Source organism: Nuphar pumila, unplaced genomic scaffold (assembly GCF_984573655.1).
Source record: "Nuphar pumila unplaced genomic scaffold, dmNupPumi1.hap1.1 HAP1_SCAFFOLD_1110, whole genome shotgun sequence".
NCBI classification, from domain to species: Eukaryota; Viridiplantae; Streptophyta; class Magnoliopsida; order Nymphaeales; family Nymphaeaceae; genus Nuphar; species Nuphar pumila.
The window spans coordinates 21,781-38,818 of NW_028323589.1; the positions used below are offsets into that span (position 1 = coordinate 21,781).

At 51.9% G+C, this 17,038-nt stretch overlaps 1 protein-coding gene across 1 annotated transcript; it reads right to left on the minus strand.

Annotated features, from left to right (window-relative positions):
- Positions 1-961: 961 nt before the first annotated feature.
- LOC149809534 (kinesin-like protein FLA10) lies at positions 962-4,672 on the minus strand. The gene is made up of 5 exons (XM_089994786.1): positions 4,324-4,672; positions 3,229-3,491; positions 2,643-2,824; positions 1,893-2,124; positions 962-1,324 (listed from the first exon to the last, which is right to left on the minus strand). The coding sequence occupies exons 1-5, from the start codon at positions 4,670-4,672 to the stop codon at positions 962-964; spliced, it is 1,389 nt and encodes a 462-aa protein (XP_089850912.1).
- Between the last annotated feature and the right edge of the window lie 12,366 nt (positions 4,673-17,038).

A 17,038-nucleotide genomic window follows, 5' to 3' on the forward strand; every position in this document is an offset into this window, starting at 1 on the left:
GTTGCATGTCGACTGATGACATAAGATGAAGGAAGCAGGGAGGCGGCCTGGGCAATCTGCGACACTGCAACTAACGGTGGTTTGATGGTTTTAGTGCATAGGTGAAGGGCGCTTGTTGAGCCTCTCTAAGGAATGCGCCACGCACCGTGCCACGTCCAGGTTGGCCTTTGTCTCCTTTGCCAGCTTCTTCAGCTCGGACATCTTCTCGACCATGTTCTCTCCGCCGTGCAGCACGCGGTCCTCCATGGCCTTGAGCTTGGCCTCTATCTTCTCTTTGGCCTCCAGCTCCTTCTGCACGGCCTCCGCGTATTTGCTGATCTCCTCATTCTGCTTGTTTAGGTACGCAAGTGCCTCCTCTTTTTGTTTCGTCGTCGACCCTGCCTCTGACATGATCGCCTCTAGCTGAGCCCTGCACACACAGCTCAGCAACTTGAGGACAAACCTTTTCAGCCCTTCCCTGGTCTCAGCCATGGTATCCCTCCAGACATTGCAGCCACAAGAATGCGGCTTGGGCCACTCGCACTGTCTCTATGTAATGTTCTATGTATTGTGTGAGCGTCAGCGGTCAAACCCTCAGGCAATAAGCGTTCAGGCATCCACGATTCAAATGGAAACACAGACCTTGTTTGCTCAGCTATGATCAGTGCTTCGCCAGACCCTGCCAGTTTCGGGTCCAGATGCCCAAAATGCATGAGTTTTGGGACAGCTAATGGGGGTCAAAACCCATTCTGGCGAAGCACTGGCCACAATGCTTGGATTGACAATGCCACGTAGATGGTTGATCACAACTGACAGCCCAAACTGAGCTGGAAGCTATCCACAAGGGGTGCGACATGGCTTGATGTCTCATCCCAACAGAGGTGGTTCATGTTAGCAAATGGCGGCCGATCCAGATGCTTCAGTTTGAAACAAGTTTAAGAGATGCAGCGCAGCTGACATCCAAGGCCTGCTATTGGGCAGCTCACCGTGCAGTTGCTTGCGCTTCGGCCTTAGCCTGAGCAATGGCCTCTGCAGAATGGTTTTCTCGGAGCTTTGCAGCGACCTCTTCCTGCACCTGTTGTCGGATAGCCTGGACGCGCTCCTCGCTGAGTGGCGTCTCGACGACCTTCTCCACGATAACAACACCCCCTCCGCCGGTGCCCCCCCCCCGGTTTGCCAGCTGCTCCTTCAATCGTAAGATCTCTTCCTGAACCTCACGCAGCATTGCGTCCTTTGGATCTTCGTTGATCTTTGGTTTGTTCTTGATGTTCTTTGCTCGGTTTGCATAGCGCAGCGTAGAGAGGGTCTCGTCGTAGTTCCAATCGGCCGGTCCGATATTCGCCACCTGCTCCCACGTCCACGGATGATTACAACGCTGAATGCTGGTGCCACTACTCTGTCTTGTACCGTCCTTTAACTGTGTGATGATGATGGTGAGGCATCTATTTCCTGCCATTATCTGTGTGCTGTAATGATGATGTACCTTTTACAACACTACTGCGTCCATATGGACATTGGCAACTCCAGGTACTACTATGTCTATGTTAAATCCTTTATTGGGAGCACTCTCTCATATATTTGTATCAATGCCCAAGTGCTGGTGGTGGCACCTGCTAATGGCAGAGGCCTGCTAGCAAAGGTGTTGTACGCTTGGATACACATGGAAGTGGATATGTCGTGTTACACTTCAAGAATGGAATTAGATGGTGCCAACATGAGTCATGGCAGCGGCGGAGAAGCCCCTCCTGCAAACCCGATGATCACATCCTACATTCCCAACATTTCTATTTGCTCGTGATCGGCCACGGGGCGAAGGAGAGACACAGGCAACCTTCCTCTCAAGAGCTCTCCTTTCCAAGTGAGCAAATGAATGCACACGAATCGTTTCTATCTAGGCAGCCCAGTAGCCATACCATCACCGTTTTGGTGTTACCACCAAGTGAATCCTGCAGCAGCCTCGTGAGTTTGGAGTCCCGGTACGGCACGTGCGAGTTGGCGGAGGATGACACCAAGGATTCGATGACGTTGCCAAGCGCTGTAAGGGACATGTTGATCTTGATGCCTTCCTTCATCTGGTCTCCAGTTGTTCCTGTCTTTGACTGCCGCTCCGAACCGGCGAGATCCACCAAGTTGAGTTTCCCCACTCTGCAATACGAGCAGATTCAGTTTCTCTTCCTGTTTCAGAAGCAGAAATAGAAACAGTTTAGATTCTGCTGTACCTCGACCCGAAGTGTATCTCTAAACTTTGCGGCCTTCTGCGACTTGCTGCCGGTGAAGGTGTTGCTGACCTTTCACAACCAAGGTGCGAGACTGATAGCGGTTGTCTCACCTGCCATCAAAGCCCTTCATCTTCGTTTGTGCTTGGCGTCATGACCCGCTGCGTCTTGTGCCTGCTAATCAGCTGTCTCAAGACATTGAGAATGCATACGAAAGTCTTCCTTGCCTCCGCTTTTACAGGTTGGCGAAGGAACCATTCACGGGTTCCCTGCCCATCGATGATGAGTCTCGTTCAAGCAGTCAGCGCATGCATACTCACAACCACGCTCGTGCAATGCGCCAGCCAATGAAACATCCACAACAGGGAACGATCAACCAGAGCTATCTGGAGGGATGTGTTTGAAACAGTGCATATCGAGGCAGGCAAGGCGAAGCTTGCAGCTCACCTGATGTGTGTGTCTCCAGCATCTGGAGTCTTGTCGGCATATGTCTCCTTGCACTCAACGATGACGGTAAAAATGGAGTGCGAGCGCGACGATTCGTCGTTCATTGCTGTGGCACCTGTGACGCGGTGCTTCTTTCCCAGCCTCAAGTACCCATTCATGTCCGCCACACTCTTTACCACCATCTGCACGTGCAGCAGCCGCCATTAGCACGCTTGCGAAATGCATACAGGTGCAACCACACTGGATAAAAAGTAGCACATTCCGCACTTGCTTGGTTGGAGGGATGTACTAGGGAAGTGCATATGAAGTGTTAAAATGTACAAGTGCACTGCAAGACAAGCGTGATGTTTTTTTTTTTTCATTTTAACGTAGTATTTTTTTCATTAAAAGAAACTACTTTAATCTCTCCTTCTCAACCTTTGCCTTACTGTAATGCAGCAGCCGACAGGGTCAAGTCAACAACGGACAAGAGGCCATGGAGGATCTTGCGCCAGGGCATGCACAAGGAGTTGTATGACTGCAAGTGGAGAGCTTAGCATTCGCAACAGTGCTGCGGCCGGGCATGTCAGCAGGCATGGCACCGCGCCTTGGACAAGTCCTTCACGTACACGCCCTTTTCGATGTTTTCTTTCAGCTCAAGCTTCTTGATTGGGCCGCCTTTGTCGTTGCAGAGCAGATCGCGGACCTCTTCGTTGTAGATCTCGAGGTATGTGATGTACACAAGAAACTCCTTGCCCTTGCCGCTGACCTCTTGGATATGGTCAAATACAAAGTCGAACGAATTCGGCGTGATACCACGCAGGTGGGGCGTTGCAAGGTCGAAGGAGCCTTCCATTGTGTGTGACTTGCCTGCAATACAGCGGGAACTTGTGTGAACAGACGCCCTGCGGCTGGTACAACAATGCATGGTCTGTTGTTTTCACCGTCCGACCGGCAATCACACATACCACAAGCAAGCTCAGACAACTAAGGCTGCAGAAGCATCTAACACACAGCTTATGATTGATATTTCTGATGTGATAGCTTACTTTTCAAGCGTATGCTGCAGGCACTTGAAATGTGGTGTGCACACTCAGCAACCAGGGCGTCTATGCAAACGCCTTACTTACGAGCTCTCGGCATCGATTGAGCCCCCTGACACGCAGGTGACAAGGTGCACCGTCATAGGATTTGGTCTAGAAGAGATGGGTACTGCGCCATGACCCTCACTTCCCCAGTCCTACCCCCCCCAATAACCCCCCCAATAACAGGATTCAATCTATTCGCTCTGACGTGCATGTGCCACAAATGTGCTTAGCAGAGGACCATGTGTACGAGAGCCATATTCACCATTTTCCTTGTTGCTCATGATACGAGGGAAGAGACAGGAGAGTCGCTTCTCATACACTGTTGTGTAGCATGCCCAAACTATCCTGCTATGCTACGCAGAAACCAGCGTACTTATGGGTGTGCTTTTTGGCTCCTGTCCGTATGGGCGCCAAGTACAGAGTCAAATTCGTACCAGAACCATGCTCACATCTAGAAGAAACGGATCTAAAGATGGAATGCTCAAGTGGAAGCACAGGCCATGTGAGACCGGTTACGAATACGGTCAGCATTGGACTGTCCTCTCTCTCCCATGGGATGTGTCAGGACTTTCAGCGCAGAGATGCCACAGCATCCCTGTCATGCAAGTGCGCACCTGTGCCTGTCTGTCCATACGCAAAGATAGTGCCATTGTAGCCTTGCATCACGCTCTCTACAATGGGTTTGGCAGTCACGTTGAAGATCTCAATCTGCTCGGTGTTCCAGTCATAGACCTGGTCATACGTAAACATCTTTGCAGGCTCGCTGGGGTCAGCTTTTGGACTTTTCAAACGCACACTGCCTTCCCTCACGTCCATCTCGACGATCTGCTTCCGCCCGTCTGCCATTTCTTGCTTGGATAGCGGCCGGCATCGCACCACCACCTGCACGCCAGTAGCCTTGTAACAAGCTTCAGGATGCATTGCACTAGCCAGCTCACTGGCGCTGACATTGCAAGCCAACATCATCGAGGGTAGGGGCAGGGATGTAAGGGAGCCGCAAACGGGGTCTGCTGCTGCAATGACGTTTTGCTGTTTTGGAATTTGGATCCCTCGCAGCCTCCGTACTGCGTGCAGCCTCGTCCCAGCTGCCTAAGGCTCAGGTCACAACGAGCCATGAGGTTTGCTGAATTTCTGACACAGTCTTCATAAATGACACGAAATCTGCTGAAGAAGTGTTTTTTCTTGTCGCACATAGAAGTCGTGATATTCAGCGTCACATGCGCATGGGCAGCTCGAAGAAACCCCTGACACTCGTGCCCATGCCATGGAAACCGAGCTGATACAACATGATGAGACAGGACAACTACAACATTTGACGAAGACGAATCGTTGTTGCTCGGATGACGACATCATCCATGTTCTCCACGCCTCCAAAAAGAGGCCTAAATGGTGTGGTGCAATCCAAGGTTCCTCACGAGCGACACGTGCAGGCAGTTAGTTGCAATCAGCAATGCCAGCCAATCACACGCATACCTTGACGGTTTCGTCTTTCTTTGACGTGGCTCGTGCTGAGCTCATACTTCCTTTTGACGTTTCTGGCAATTCCAAATGTGCGCCCCCCGAAACTCAAATCATCGCGGTGAAGGCTAGACCGATCAATACCATTCCACCAGCAAAATGAATGAGTATCAATTGATCATAACGTGAAGGAAATTTACTCGAACAATCTGAACAATTGATGACGTGCATCTGAACCAGGAGGAACTCAAGTCGTTCACAAGCACTCAGTTGAGGCAAGTGACCGCGTTCCCAATGGAAGACAAAAGCGCAAAGTCAGCTGTCACCTTTATATCACCAACACAATCACGTGAATTGATTACTGAACTGCACCGATTAAGCGTGGACACGCATCTCCTGCCTGTTGAGAACTGTTGTGGGAACGTAACCTTGCCTATCTAATGATATGATTCCGACGGAGCATGGGAGCAACATGCGCTCAATGCATGATGTGATACATTGATTCGTTTCCTATCGTTCCAAGACGACATGTATTGCCAACAATTATTGGATAGAATGGCGGATGCGAATGATGCTTTGAACATGGACTATCGTAGCCTATCTATCTGCATCAGCGGCCCTCCAAAAAGCAACTCTGGTCAATTTCCTTTGTGGAATCGAGGAAAGCAAGCAACGAGGATGTGCCTTGTACACCATAGTAATGGAAAACTACAGTGCGTACTCCCGATGTGCCTCACGATAGCCTATATTCCGTTCTCGCCAATAACCCTGCATCCAGATTTAGAGATGACAGCGCTGTCCTTGGCATAAGAGCGTCTAACTTCATCCAGCTTACGGCTTTGGGCAGATTTCTATTGATTCGTTCTTGAACAGGATGAAGCCAAGGAACTAGCCGGCTGTTGGATGTCTGCCTGAGTACATCTTCCTGCCCGGCTGACATGGGCATGGGGTTTCCACCATCGCTTCCGAAGGACAGTAGCCCCAAACATGGCGAATTGAGCGTGGGACATGGCAGGGGGCCTGCAAGCAGAGATGATTCAAGGTATGCGCAGCGATATCATCGGGGCTAGCTTTCCGTTATGTTCCTCGTAGCAACAAGACCATACGTGTCCGGCTTCACACGTAACTTACTTTGAGTAAGTGACGTTAATAGCGCCCTTTCGCCATGAGTTTCATGCCCTGGCGATCCGAGGCAGAGTACGTACGCTGGTGCACTGTTTTCCGGGACGTTTTATGTGGTGCAAGCTTACGGCCTTTGTGGCTGCGAATCATTGTACCTGGCTCTAAAAGCTTCGCCCCGTCGCATCGTACAGCCGACCATAGCATAGCGTTGTATTATTGGGGCATTTGTGCTGTCCGTGGTGCCCATGGAGGACCCTCGATACAGAGGAGCATGGCGCGTGCAGATATGACGAGGAGAAGGTTGTAGATATCGTGAAGCAGCGGATGCACTGGCTCTTTATCTTTTTTTTGGGCCTGCTCGTAGCCGCGCTTGTGACAGAAGTATTTGAGGAGGTGCTCAAACGGCAGGTCCAGTTATCATACTTTGTCCCGCTACTCATCGGCCACGGGGGCAATGCCGGCTCGCAGTCAGTGACGACGATGATTCGCGCTCTCGCCCTCAAGCAAGTGGACCCATGGAAATGGGAACAGGTATGCAGGACCCTCATGAGCAGCACAGCAGAACAACGGCCCGGGGATGTCAAGGCACAGGGTGGGCCTGTGTGTTCAGTACTTTTAGGAACAAGAGCAGGAGACCTGTCGGACACAACAACAATCGCCTATGCCTCCATTTCAGTTATCGTACTGGCGTTTTCTACTTGTCACTTGGCTCCACAGAAAATCTCATGATCAACGGCCCGGGGGTGTCAAGGCACAGGGTCAGCCTGTTTGTTCAGTACCTTTAAGAACAAGAGCAGGAAACTTGTGGGACGTGTTGCAACAACAATTGCCTGTGCCCCCATCTCAGTTATCGTACTGCCTCTCCTATCTGTCACTGAGTTCCACAGATGATCAGTCGAAAATCAGGCTTCACGGGGCCCTTCATGCGTTTTCTAGGGTCCGCAATTCAGGAGTAGAGGTTTGTGCGTCTCGAGCGTGTGCAGTCCCAATCTGATAGAGTGGTATTGGAGTTGCTGCGGTTCAAAGGCTCAAAGCAAAGCAAATTACGGTAATCAATGTGCCAGGTCTGCGCAAGGTGCAGCGTGCCATCAAGGTTGGTGAAGCATCAGTGTTATGCGCATCGCGCGCCATTTGGGCATGCTAGAGCGCTCATGCAAGTATGACAACATCGTTTTGGGTGCTAGCGAGGGCAGGTTCTGCATGAGCGAAAAAAGACAAGTCGTCATTTGAGAGTCACATCTGCCTTGCGATCTTGCTACCAGGGCATGTCCCCTTGTGCCTTGCCCCGATTTGTACACGAAACACGTAGCCATAGGGTTGTTCACGGCAAGAAAGGATGTTTGTTGTCATCCCAGTGAGGCTGGAGCTGTTGGATCTATGAGATTTCCTGGCATCATGACAAACGACTGCCTGGCAGGGCAACGACAGTGTGCACAACAGAACAGTTTCCTCGGAGGGATGCATGCAGGCCTGCCAGGGAATTGCAGTCACCAGCATGAAACAAACCTGCTTGCAGGTTGGGCGAGCTTGTGCAAAAGAGAGCATCGCGGGGTCCATCATGGGGGGTGCCCTTGGCCTAGTTATCTACACAGGAAGCCACTTTTGGAGTGGTTTAGATCAGGAGGTTGGGCTCGTCGTGTTTCTTGGCCTCGTTTGTGTGTCGTTCTTTGCAAATCTGCTTGGCGCCCTGCTTCCGTGCCTCTCAGTCCGCTTTGGGTGCGTCTTCTAGACAAAAAATGCGTGTTTGACGCTTCAACATTGCCACATGTCATATAAATACCTCATCTTGCAATTTACCGAAGTACCGTGGCCACGTGTCCTTATTGGTGTCCGTATTGGTGACTGGTGGCTGGAAGGAGAAGGTGGAACCCAAACGGTTTTGCAGCAAATCGCATATGTATCGAGTATTTGTAATTCTTGGAGTTGCCAATGTCCAAGTGGTTGCGGTAGTGTTGGAAACAGATGAGTCATCATATTGGCCGAAGCCCCATGGATACGTTTTTGTTTTGGCATCTTGCGGCGTAGGGGCTGGCGTGATCCCCGATTGATTTATTTATGTTATTATCATCCTTGTGAGAAAGGCTAAGAACATCATTAACACGAGTGAACTCGTACAGGTTCAATCCAGCGGTCTCCAGCGCACCATTGATGACAACAATCATCGATGCATTCGGCCTCGTCATTTACTTCATGCTTGCAAAGCTAGTCCTCAGGATATGACATCGCCGGCATTTACTCGAGAAGTGTGTATGCGGTAGTGTTGCACAAGACACATCACCATCAGTGGGATGCCACGAACGGGCTCCCAAAAGCTTGTCTAGGCTGCCTGCAGCTGCGCCTCCTTAGGTGAGGGTTACAAGAGCCTACGATCCGCCCTCAAGCAATCCAGTTGGCGGGACAATGCACTTTGCAAGAAATTCCTTATGCGATGAGCACTGCTATTTACGTTGTCAGAAATTGATGCGAGGGCATTAAGCTTCGTGGCTGCATGGGTCTGGGGCTGTGCGGTTTCTTATTGTCTGTCTTTGTATCAGTTGACTATTATGAAATGATGAAATATCATGTATGAGGTGGAGATCTTGATGTGGGGATGTCCATTCAATTTGAATGATCCAAGCAAACTAGACATTGTATCTCTCCTCGTTCTGGCATTGCAGCGCATTACTTCTTCGCACCAGGGCTGTGTAAACAGAATTGGGTCAAGGCTCATCTGCCGATTTCGATTCATGTCCAGCACACACTGAGCATCGACGTGTCTCACGCCCTTGGCTCACGGCATGCCGGATGGAAATGAATGGACACCCTCTTTCCGGCACCAGCTAGTTCCCCACGAGTCACCAAGAAGGAGCGTCACTTCCTGGCGGAATCATCATTGCTGTAACGCCGTGGCCTCCGGACGACGGAAGGTGAAGGGTGTCTCGTCCCTGTCGGCCCTGAACCAGGACAGTCAGATAGGCCCAGATAACTGCACAGTGCGATGCGCCAGACGTCCAGCTGTTGAGTAGACTGCATTTTCGTTATCGAATGGTGAACATTCAGTAAGTGCCTGGACATAGCTTCACGACTTCACGTTCCGTATCGTCCACATGGGTTTGAAACAGCACACAGGACAACTGAGACGTGTTCAGGATTTCACTGATGTGTTTAGGACTCCTGCGACAGTATAGAAGTCTTTTGAAGGTAGCTGAAGGTGCGTCTTGGTGATGAGCTGCACCGGAGAAGCTGCCTGTCTGGCGGTGCTTATGCTGCCGCACCATGGTTGCAATTCACTTGCGATTGCAGGACGCAGGCGTTGATGACGTACTTGCAGTACATGATTGCAACATGCATTATCTACAATCCACAGAGGGCACGTATACTTTTTGCAACATGCACTTGAATGGCCGTTGCCTTCACGCTCGTTCTCAGGGTTGCTGTCACCGTGGTATGGTGTCACGGTGTCTCGTATCGTCACCGGCGAGGCTCGACACTTTCAAATTGTCTGAATGGAACATCCTTCTTGCACCAGACGTAGCTTCTTGATTGTGAAGGTGGATGGCACATGGCGACCATGTCGCAAGGTCTGGCCAGGCGCACGTTGGCCGGACACTTTGTCCTGCCAGCCTCGCAGCGTTGGTTGGGGTCGACCTACCGCCGTTCTTTGACGAAGCCCCCAGCCGCCCTTCGTCAAGCATTCGGATACTCCAGCACGAGCTCCACAGTAAAGGCGCCTAGCAAACGCAGGAGGCTGAAGGGAAAGGACATCCCGACGGAAGTGCCCAGCAAAGGCGTTGTAGCTGCGAGCACATCGAGTCATCACACGTCCAGGTCCATCAAGGACTCGGAGGGTGTGCCTTTCACCGCCGAATCATTTCGATCAGACAAGTCATCCAAGGTCAGCGGACGAGAGCAAAGAAGCGGCAAGAAGGGTCGCAGCAGAAGTGTAGCTGCTCCGGCGCTTACAAAGAAAGACACGTTTGGGGAACATGCCGACGCGGAGCCATCTGACACTATCTTCAGCAAACCCAAGCAGAGGGCGCCAAGCAGACGAGTGGCTGCATCTGCATTGCACAACGAGTTGGCGGGCGGGAGTGCGTTTCGGCTGGAAATTGGCGCTGCAATATGGCTTTATGTTTGGACGCCAATAAGATAACGTGCTAACCATCACCTGCAACGCCCTGACCTGCAGCTTGTGCAGGACATACATGCAGGCCCATGAGGAGCATTTCTCACATGCCATCTCCTTTGCGAAGCCTCCGGTCATGTGCCAAAGGACTCCTAAAACAGCACACTAAAGCTAAGAGCGCACCCTCGTGCGGCTGATGCATCCAAGGTGTACCCATCTTGTCTGGAATTTCCGTCCCAAAGGTTTTGAACTGGTAGGCAGTCCATGCAGATGGGCAGGACAAGGGGGAGTCTTCCAACGGGGGAAATCAGAGCATTCAACCAAGTGGTGCCGCCATCGCGGGGGGCTTGGAGTCACAGAATCCACCCGCTCAGCAGCGGCCCGTCACAAGACCTGATCTGCCTAGGACACAGACAGACAGGGTGTCACGGCCGCCGCAGCCGCCTCGGCCGCCGACGGAGAAGCTCGCACGGTCATTCCCTGCCAACAGGGGGGGTGAGGCATCCACAAGCGCTCCTGCTCAGACTATCGCTGCCTCAAGGCAAGCGCCTGCCTGGTCGCCCTCGAGCTTGAAGCCACACGCCACCGCTTCGTTGCCTGGGGTGCCGAAAGCAAAACATCCTTTTCCTATCAGCAATAAGCACCGATCAGCTCAGGCTCCTCCAGCTCAGATGCAAGGGCAAGTCAATGGCACCAACGGCAGTAACAGCCAGCTTGTCGCGGCACTTCCTGTGCCTGGGGCCGGCGTTCAGCCACCCGGTGTGCCGTTTGCGGTGGTGGCTAGGCCTAGCGGCCTCCTTAGATCTGAAGACGACGTGAAGGCACGGTCTCGCACATGCGCGCATGCTCGAAGGACAGACTGTGTATCAAAAATTCCTGGTTCAGGCAACAAATGGGCAGCTTTTTGTCGCTACGTGTACGCCAAATTCACTATGTGCTTATTGCTTATTGGCAGGGAGTCAGACCTGGTAAATCATGAGTTTCGTAACCTGTGGGTATCTCAAAGCTCCGCTACATTGCGTTGGCCAACTATTGTCTAGAGAACAGAGTACCGAGGGACTCTTCGAGCGCAAATGTGTACAAGCAGATTAAGCCTGTGAGTTACCCTGTTTCAAGGGCTATTGCAAACTACAACCTGCGTGCTTGCAAATAGGACCTGTCCACAGTTCTACAACTGGGAGTTGCTGAATGTGAAGCATCCGGCTTATTCACTGGGCGATGTCGCACAAATGGGGCACTTCAGGTGGAGCATGTCTCCCTCGTAGTCAATTTAAATTGCAGGCTCCTTCTTGGGCAGGCTGCAAATGATGTTCTGTTGTTGTTGCAGGCAGCTTGACTTTCCGTTGTTGTTGCAGGCAGCTTGCGAGGGTGCAGGCATCATTCTACGGTCGTACAAAGTCCAGGAATCACGGACGATGTGCCCCAAGTGTGATGGCGGGACAAGCAGAGAGGTGTCGCTGTCAGTTAGCATCCAGGCAGTCCCGGAGTCCGATTCAAAGGTCGTCCTTTTCCACTGCTTCCGCTCCACGTGCGAGCACAAAGGCAGCTTGAGGAGCATCCAGGTACTGTTCTTGCCCCCTCACGGCTCATCGTGGTCATTGAGGATGTCCCTTTTCACAACGTCACTGCATTCCCAACACCATTTGCATCAGATTGATGGCGAATCGTGTCTTGTTTGGCACGTGTTGACCCATGGGTTGACCGTACACTAGTTTGTGGCCAATCCAGAGGCCAACTCAATGACGAGTGTTCCCTGGCGGATACATGGCAGTTTCCGTACTAGTCACCACATCTGGCCGGACGTGTTTTGATGATGTACCTTTTCACAACAGTACTGCATCCACATGGTCATTGGCAGCTTTACGTGCTACTTGGGAATCGGTGGACATGTGCACGGATCAGTCGGCTTCTGGTTGCAGCCACCATCTGTGCTCTAGGCCCAGTTGCACGCTGCTCCAGAGATCCGCTTTCAGACAAGTCAGAATACAGGCACATGTCAAGCACCGCGTGTCCCTGAGATACTTGCCAAGCCAGTGCTTCGCCAGAATGGGTTTTGACCCCCATTGTTGTCCCGAAAGTTTATGTATTATCGGGTATCTGGCTGGACACGACAAATCAGAGGGTCTGGCGGAACGCTGTGCCAAGCATGTGGCAATGGGGCTCCAAAAAGCCCTGTACTACAGCAATACGCATGTGTCGTGGCTGACTCCCGCAGATTAAGCGCCCTAACACATGCGCACAACGCAGGGCAGAGGGCTTTCTGTGCTGCATTGCATACACATGCAAAATTTAATCGTCTCGACCTTTGAGCAGTTTCGACGTTTCGGCATGGAACAGCTAGATTGCCATACTGTCATCTATCCCATAATATACGTGCTATCTGCTTTGTACTGGGGTAGTCCAGTCTATAGGTTGTCTAGGTTGTCTGTGATAGTGATCTCGTGACTTATCTGTGATGCGCCGGCCTTTCCTTCTAGCTTGCGTGCTCGGATTGCATTGCTCGTCCTTACGCGCGAGGCTTGCCTCAGGCGTTTCATTCCGAGGTACTGATGACGATGGTGACCTGCCATTGTCCATGTGATGTAATGATGATGTAACTTTTAGCAACATTACCGCATTCACATGGACATTGGCAACTCCAGGAACTACTTGGGAATCAGCGCTGCCGTTACCATCGCTTGAGGCAAGCGTACCTGTACCAGCCTGACTTACCGTAGCCTGACCTGACGTGTCTTCTTCTTCGTCGTCTTGTACCCTGCAAGAAAGGAGATCAGCCACAGGCTGACCAAAAACGGTCCCCTTGGATAAATTCGCCTGTGACCCTACAAACAGGGATTGCAGGGCTGGGGAAAGTGCAGCAAGAAGCGGCTTTCCTAGCAGCTCCCCCCCGCAAGCTGTCAGGCCTGGGTACGCCGCTGAAGGAGGTGTTTCAGCGCCCCGATCTGGACGCCACGACGGAGGACCTATCTTCCGCGGGCCGGGCATTCCTGCACAGACGAGGCATCTCCGACTCTATCATCGAGGCCAACGACGTTCGCTCTGCCACGATTGCGTTTCCGGAAAAGGACGCCTGGGTCAAGCGCGAGTGCATCGTGTTCCCATACTATAAGGACGAGGAGATCGTCAACGCCAAGTACCGCAGCCTGGAAGGTGCGACTCTGGCTGTATCCTCCGCCTGCACACGAGACATCACCAAAAAGAACACACACCTAAGCCACCATGAAAAGCAAATGGTTCGTCGCAGTATCAAGAGTGGTCTCGAATAGTGCTTGGGCATTGAATGCTGCGATGAAAAGGAAGGGGATATAGGATCAAAGTTGCAAATGCGCTCAGGCTACGCAGAGAGCCAGATGGGGATGCAATCTAGTTTCTGGTAAGGCAACTCCATCTCCTACAACTTTGTAATCTGTCACTTTCAGATTGGAGTCGCTTACATCAGATTGGCAGGGATATGATATGACACCTCGAAGCAAGGCTGTGCTCAGCTGTCCGCCGGTACTTGTCACAAGGGATCAAATGTTGCTTGTGGTGTTCCGTGCGGGGTAGGGGCGCTGGGTGCACATGGCAGCACGGAATTTCTGAGCCTTGTTCGCCGTCTTGCAGGCAAGCGGTTCCGGCAGGAAAAAAGTGCCGAGAAGGTTGTGTATGGCTACGATCACGTCATGCGACAGAGTGGACTGGAGCACACCACCCCGCCGTCCAGCGCAAACTGCACCTTCAACCCAACACCCATTCGTCCTTGGAGGATGCCAGGTACACCAACGCAGGTGCGATCTTCCGCCCTTTTGTAGAGCTAAGCGTTATAAATCATCACCTCAACCTTCTCATCTCGACCTCCAAGCTTGTGCATCGCACCATACCATCTGCGCTGCACCAAACCTCCATATATGATAGATATATCTATCATTGGCAGATTATTATTGGTAGCCGTTTTTCATGAGAAGAGCTAAGCAGCACTGTTGAATCTGCCCTGATATTAACGCGCCGATGTCAACCTCCTGTCCTTGCATCGACGGCGCATACTTGCGTGCGAGCTCTTTGTGAAGTCTGCCCCGAGCTTCGTTCGGTACGCAAGTTGGCTTCAGCGCAGCGCTCATTTGACCCCGTGACTTGAGAGCAGCTCAATGAAGCAGCAATTGCCACACTATCAACTTCATGTATGCTTCGTGCAGGCCATATGCAGGGCGATGCAGGCATTTACGTGTCGGAGGATTGGCTCGATGCTGACAATGTGCTCATCATCACTGAAGGTGAAATCGACAAGCTTTCATGCAACCAGGTGCTCCCCGTGTTTCTCTGCATGGATGCATCTCCCTTCGCAATGGTGGTGCAGTCATCATGCTTGCCCTGCATCGTCACCGCTGCGTTTGTACAGTTGAGACATACTGCCGACACCAGAACTCATATGCACGAAATTCTCATTCCCTTTGCGGCGTTGCACGGCGACCAACTGCAAGGTGTCCTGTTCATGGGTTTGTCTTGAAAAAGTTTTTGCCTTCAAGAATGGCAATGCGGACGTTAGTATGATAGTAAAGCCCCCTTGGGGACGTCTCTCTCGCCGTGTCACACAGCGGAGGCGACATGGTGGAATTCCCAATTGATGTGTTCGCATACATTAAATCTACTCGTCTGCAGCACTATCACATCCACATGGCATCGGCATCTCCAAGTACATGTTGTCTCTTAAAGTTGCCTGTCCATGGCTTGGGTTTCACGCTCTAGGTACCATCCTGACCCAAGAAATCACCCAATGTGTGTCACAGTTGATGGCATCGGTCGCGTGATATTCCTGGGGAGATAAGCCTTGGTCCTATCAGGGAGACGTACCAAACGGGGAGCGCATCTGTGCAGGCCGGCCTTTGGAATGCAGTTAGTGTGCCAGACGGAGCTCCAGGGAAGGCTGCACCTGAGGATGAGACGCCCCCACCCGCGGCCCAAGATAGGAAATTTTCGTACATGCTAACATGTGCCAAGCTGCTCGATGAGCAGAGCAAGCGAGCTGACATCGTGCGCCCTCGCCATCTTGCAGCACCTGACCCTGTATTTTGAGGGTCGCGGTGTCTGAAATTTCAAGGCTTTTGGGGGCAAAACCTGGGTCGAACCCCCTTCGGCGAATCGCTGTCCTAGTGGTCCAAATGATGCATCAACATGGTGAGCATGGATAGGATGCATAGCGTCTGCAAAGGTCTGTAGGCAATGGCGATGTCAGGCACTGAACTTGCAATGATCCCAGATGTGCCCTGGCAGGGGTGAGGGTGCTGTCAATGTCGGTGTGGCCTCGCCAAAAGGGGTTTCGGACTCCGTTTGTGTACCTGCAATTCATGTATTTTCGGGTATCTGGGCCCGAAAAATCAGGTTGTCTGGCGAAGCACTCGTCAATGTCCTGAGCACCCTCTCATCGGTGCGGTGTGATGGCGTAGGTTGTGCTGGCAACCGATGCGGATGAGCCTGGCCAGGCGCTAGCGTCAGAGCTGGCACGGCGCCTTGGCAGGAATCGTTGTCGAAGGGTTCAGTGGCCCAGGTCGTGGCAGGACCACGTTGGCCGGCCGGGCTTCACCGATGTGTACTTGCGCCAGAACCAGGAAGCCGCGTTTCAGCAGGTGTGTCTGCACCTTGATACAGTTGCACAATGTTGCAATGCCGCATGTTTCTGAATTGTGACTAAAGTCGCGGCATGCACCTAAAGACTTCAAGCCCGACGGCAGGCACAGTAAAAGAAACTACATGATACATCATCATCATCACATGAAAGTGGTGCCTCAGGTGCTGGCCGTGGTAGCACTGATTCCCAAGTAGGTCTTGGAGTTGCCAAGTCCACATGTGGATGCGGTAGTTTGTAAAAGGGTACATCAATACATTCACATACAGAGACGCATTCATCACAGCCGTCAATTATCATATCGTAACTGGGGTATGTGATGATGATGGTCATGATGTTTTTCTTTCTCAAACCGCTGACGTTCAATGAGCTGTATCACTTCAAATGTGCTGTCTTTGTTGCTTGTTTTCCTGCCATTAATTATGTGGGGTGTTACGATGTATCTTTTTACAACACTACCCCCACGTCCCATCCATGGACATTGGCATGTTTGCATTTCAATATGGTGTGATTGGATCCTGACAAGCCTGTGTTGCAGGGGCGAAGCGACGATGATGGGTCCCGCAAAGACGCCAACGAGGTGCTGATGAAAGATGGAATCCAGGCGCTGCGGTACTTTCTGCGAGAGGCCACCCTGTGGCCCATCCAAGGGCTGTACACATTTACGGACTTTGCGAGCGACATCTGGGCCAGTCTATATGGGCGACTTGGAGTGCATCAAACCAGTGTCCACGGGATGGCCGTGTTTAGACGAATTCTACACTGTCGTCCCTGGCGAACTCACTGTGGTTACAGGTGCAGTGCTTCTCACGCTTGATCCTGCTGGATTGCTCAAGTCACGCCTTGGTTAGTTGGGGCTTTGCTAAGGGCATTCATTGTCGGCTGAGCCTGCACAGATCTTAGACGCCTCAACACCAAGAGTGCGTATCAGTTGTGATGGTCTCCCAAGCTAGGGCTGCAGCAAGGGGGTGGCTGGTTTTCAAGCACATCTGATTTCACCCGGCAAAGCTCTCATCTAAATGCCAAAACTCGGACAGTGTGCCAT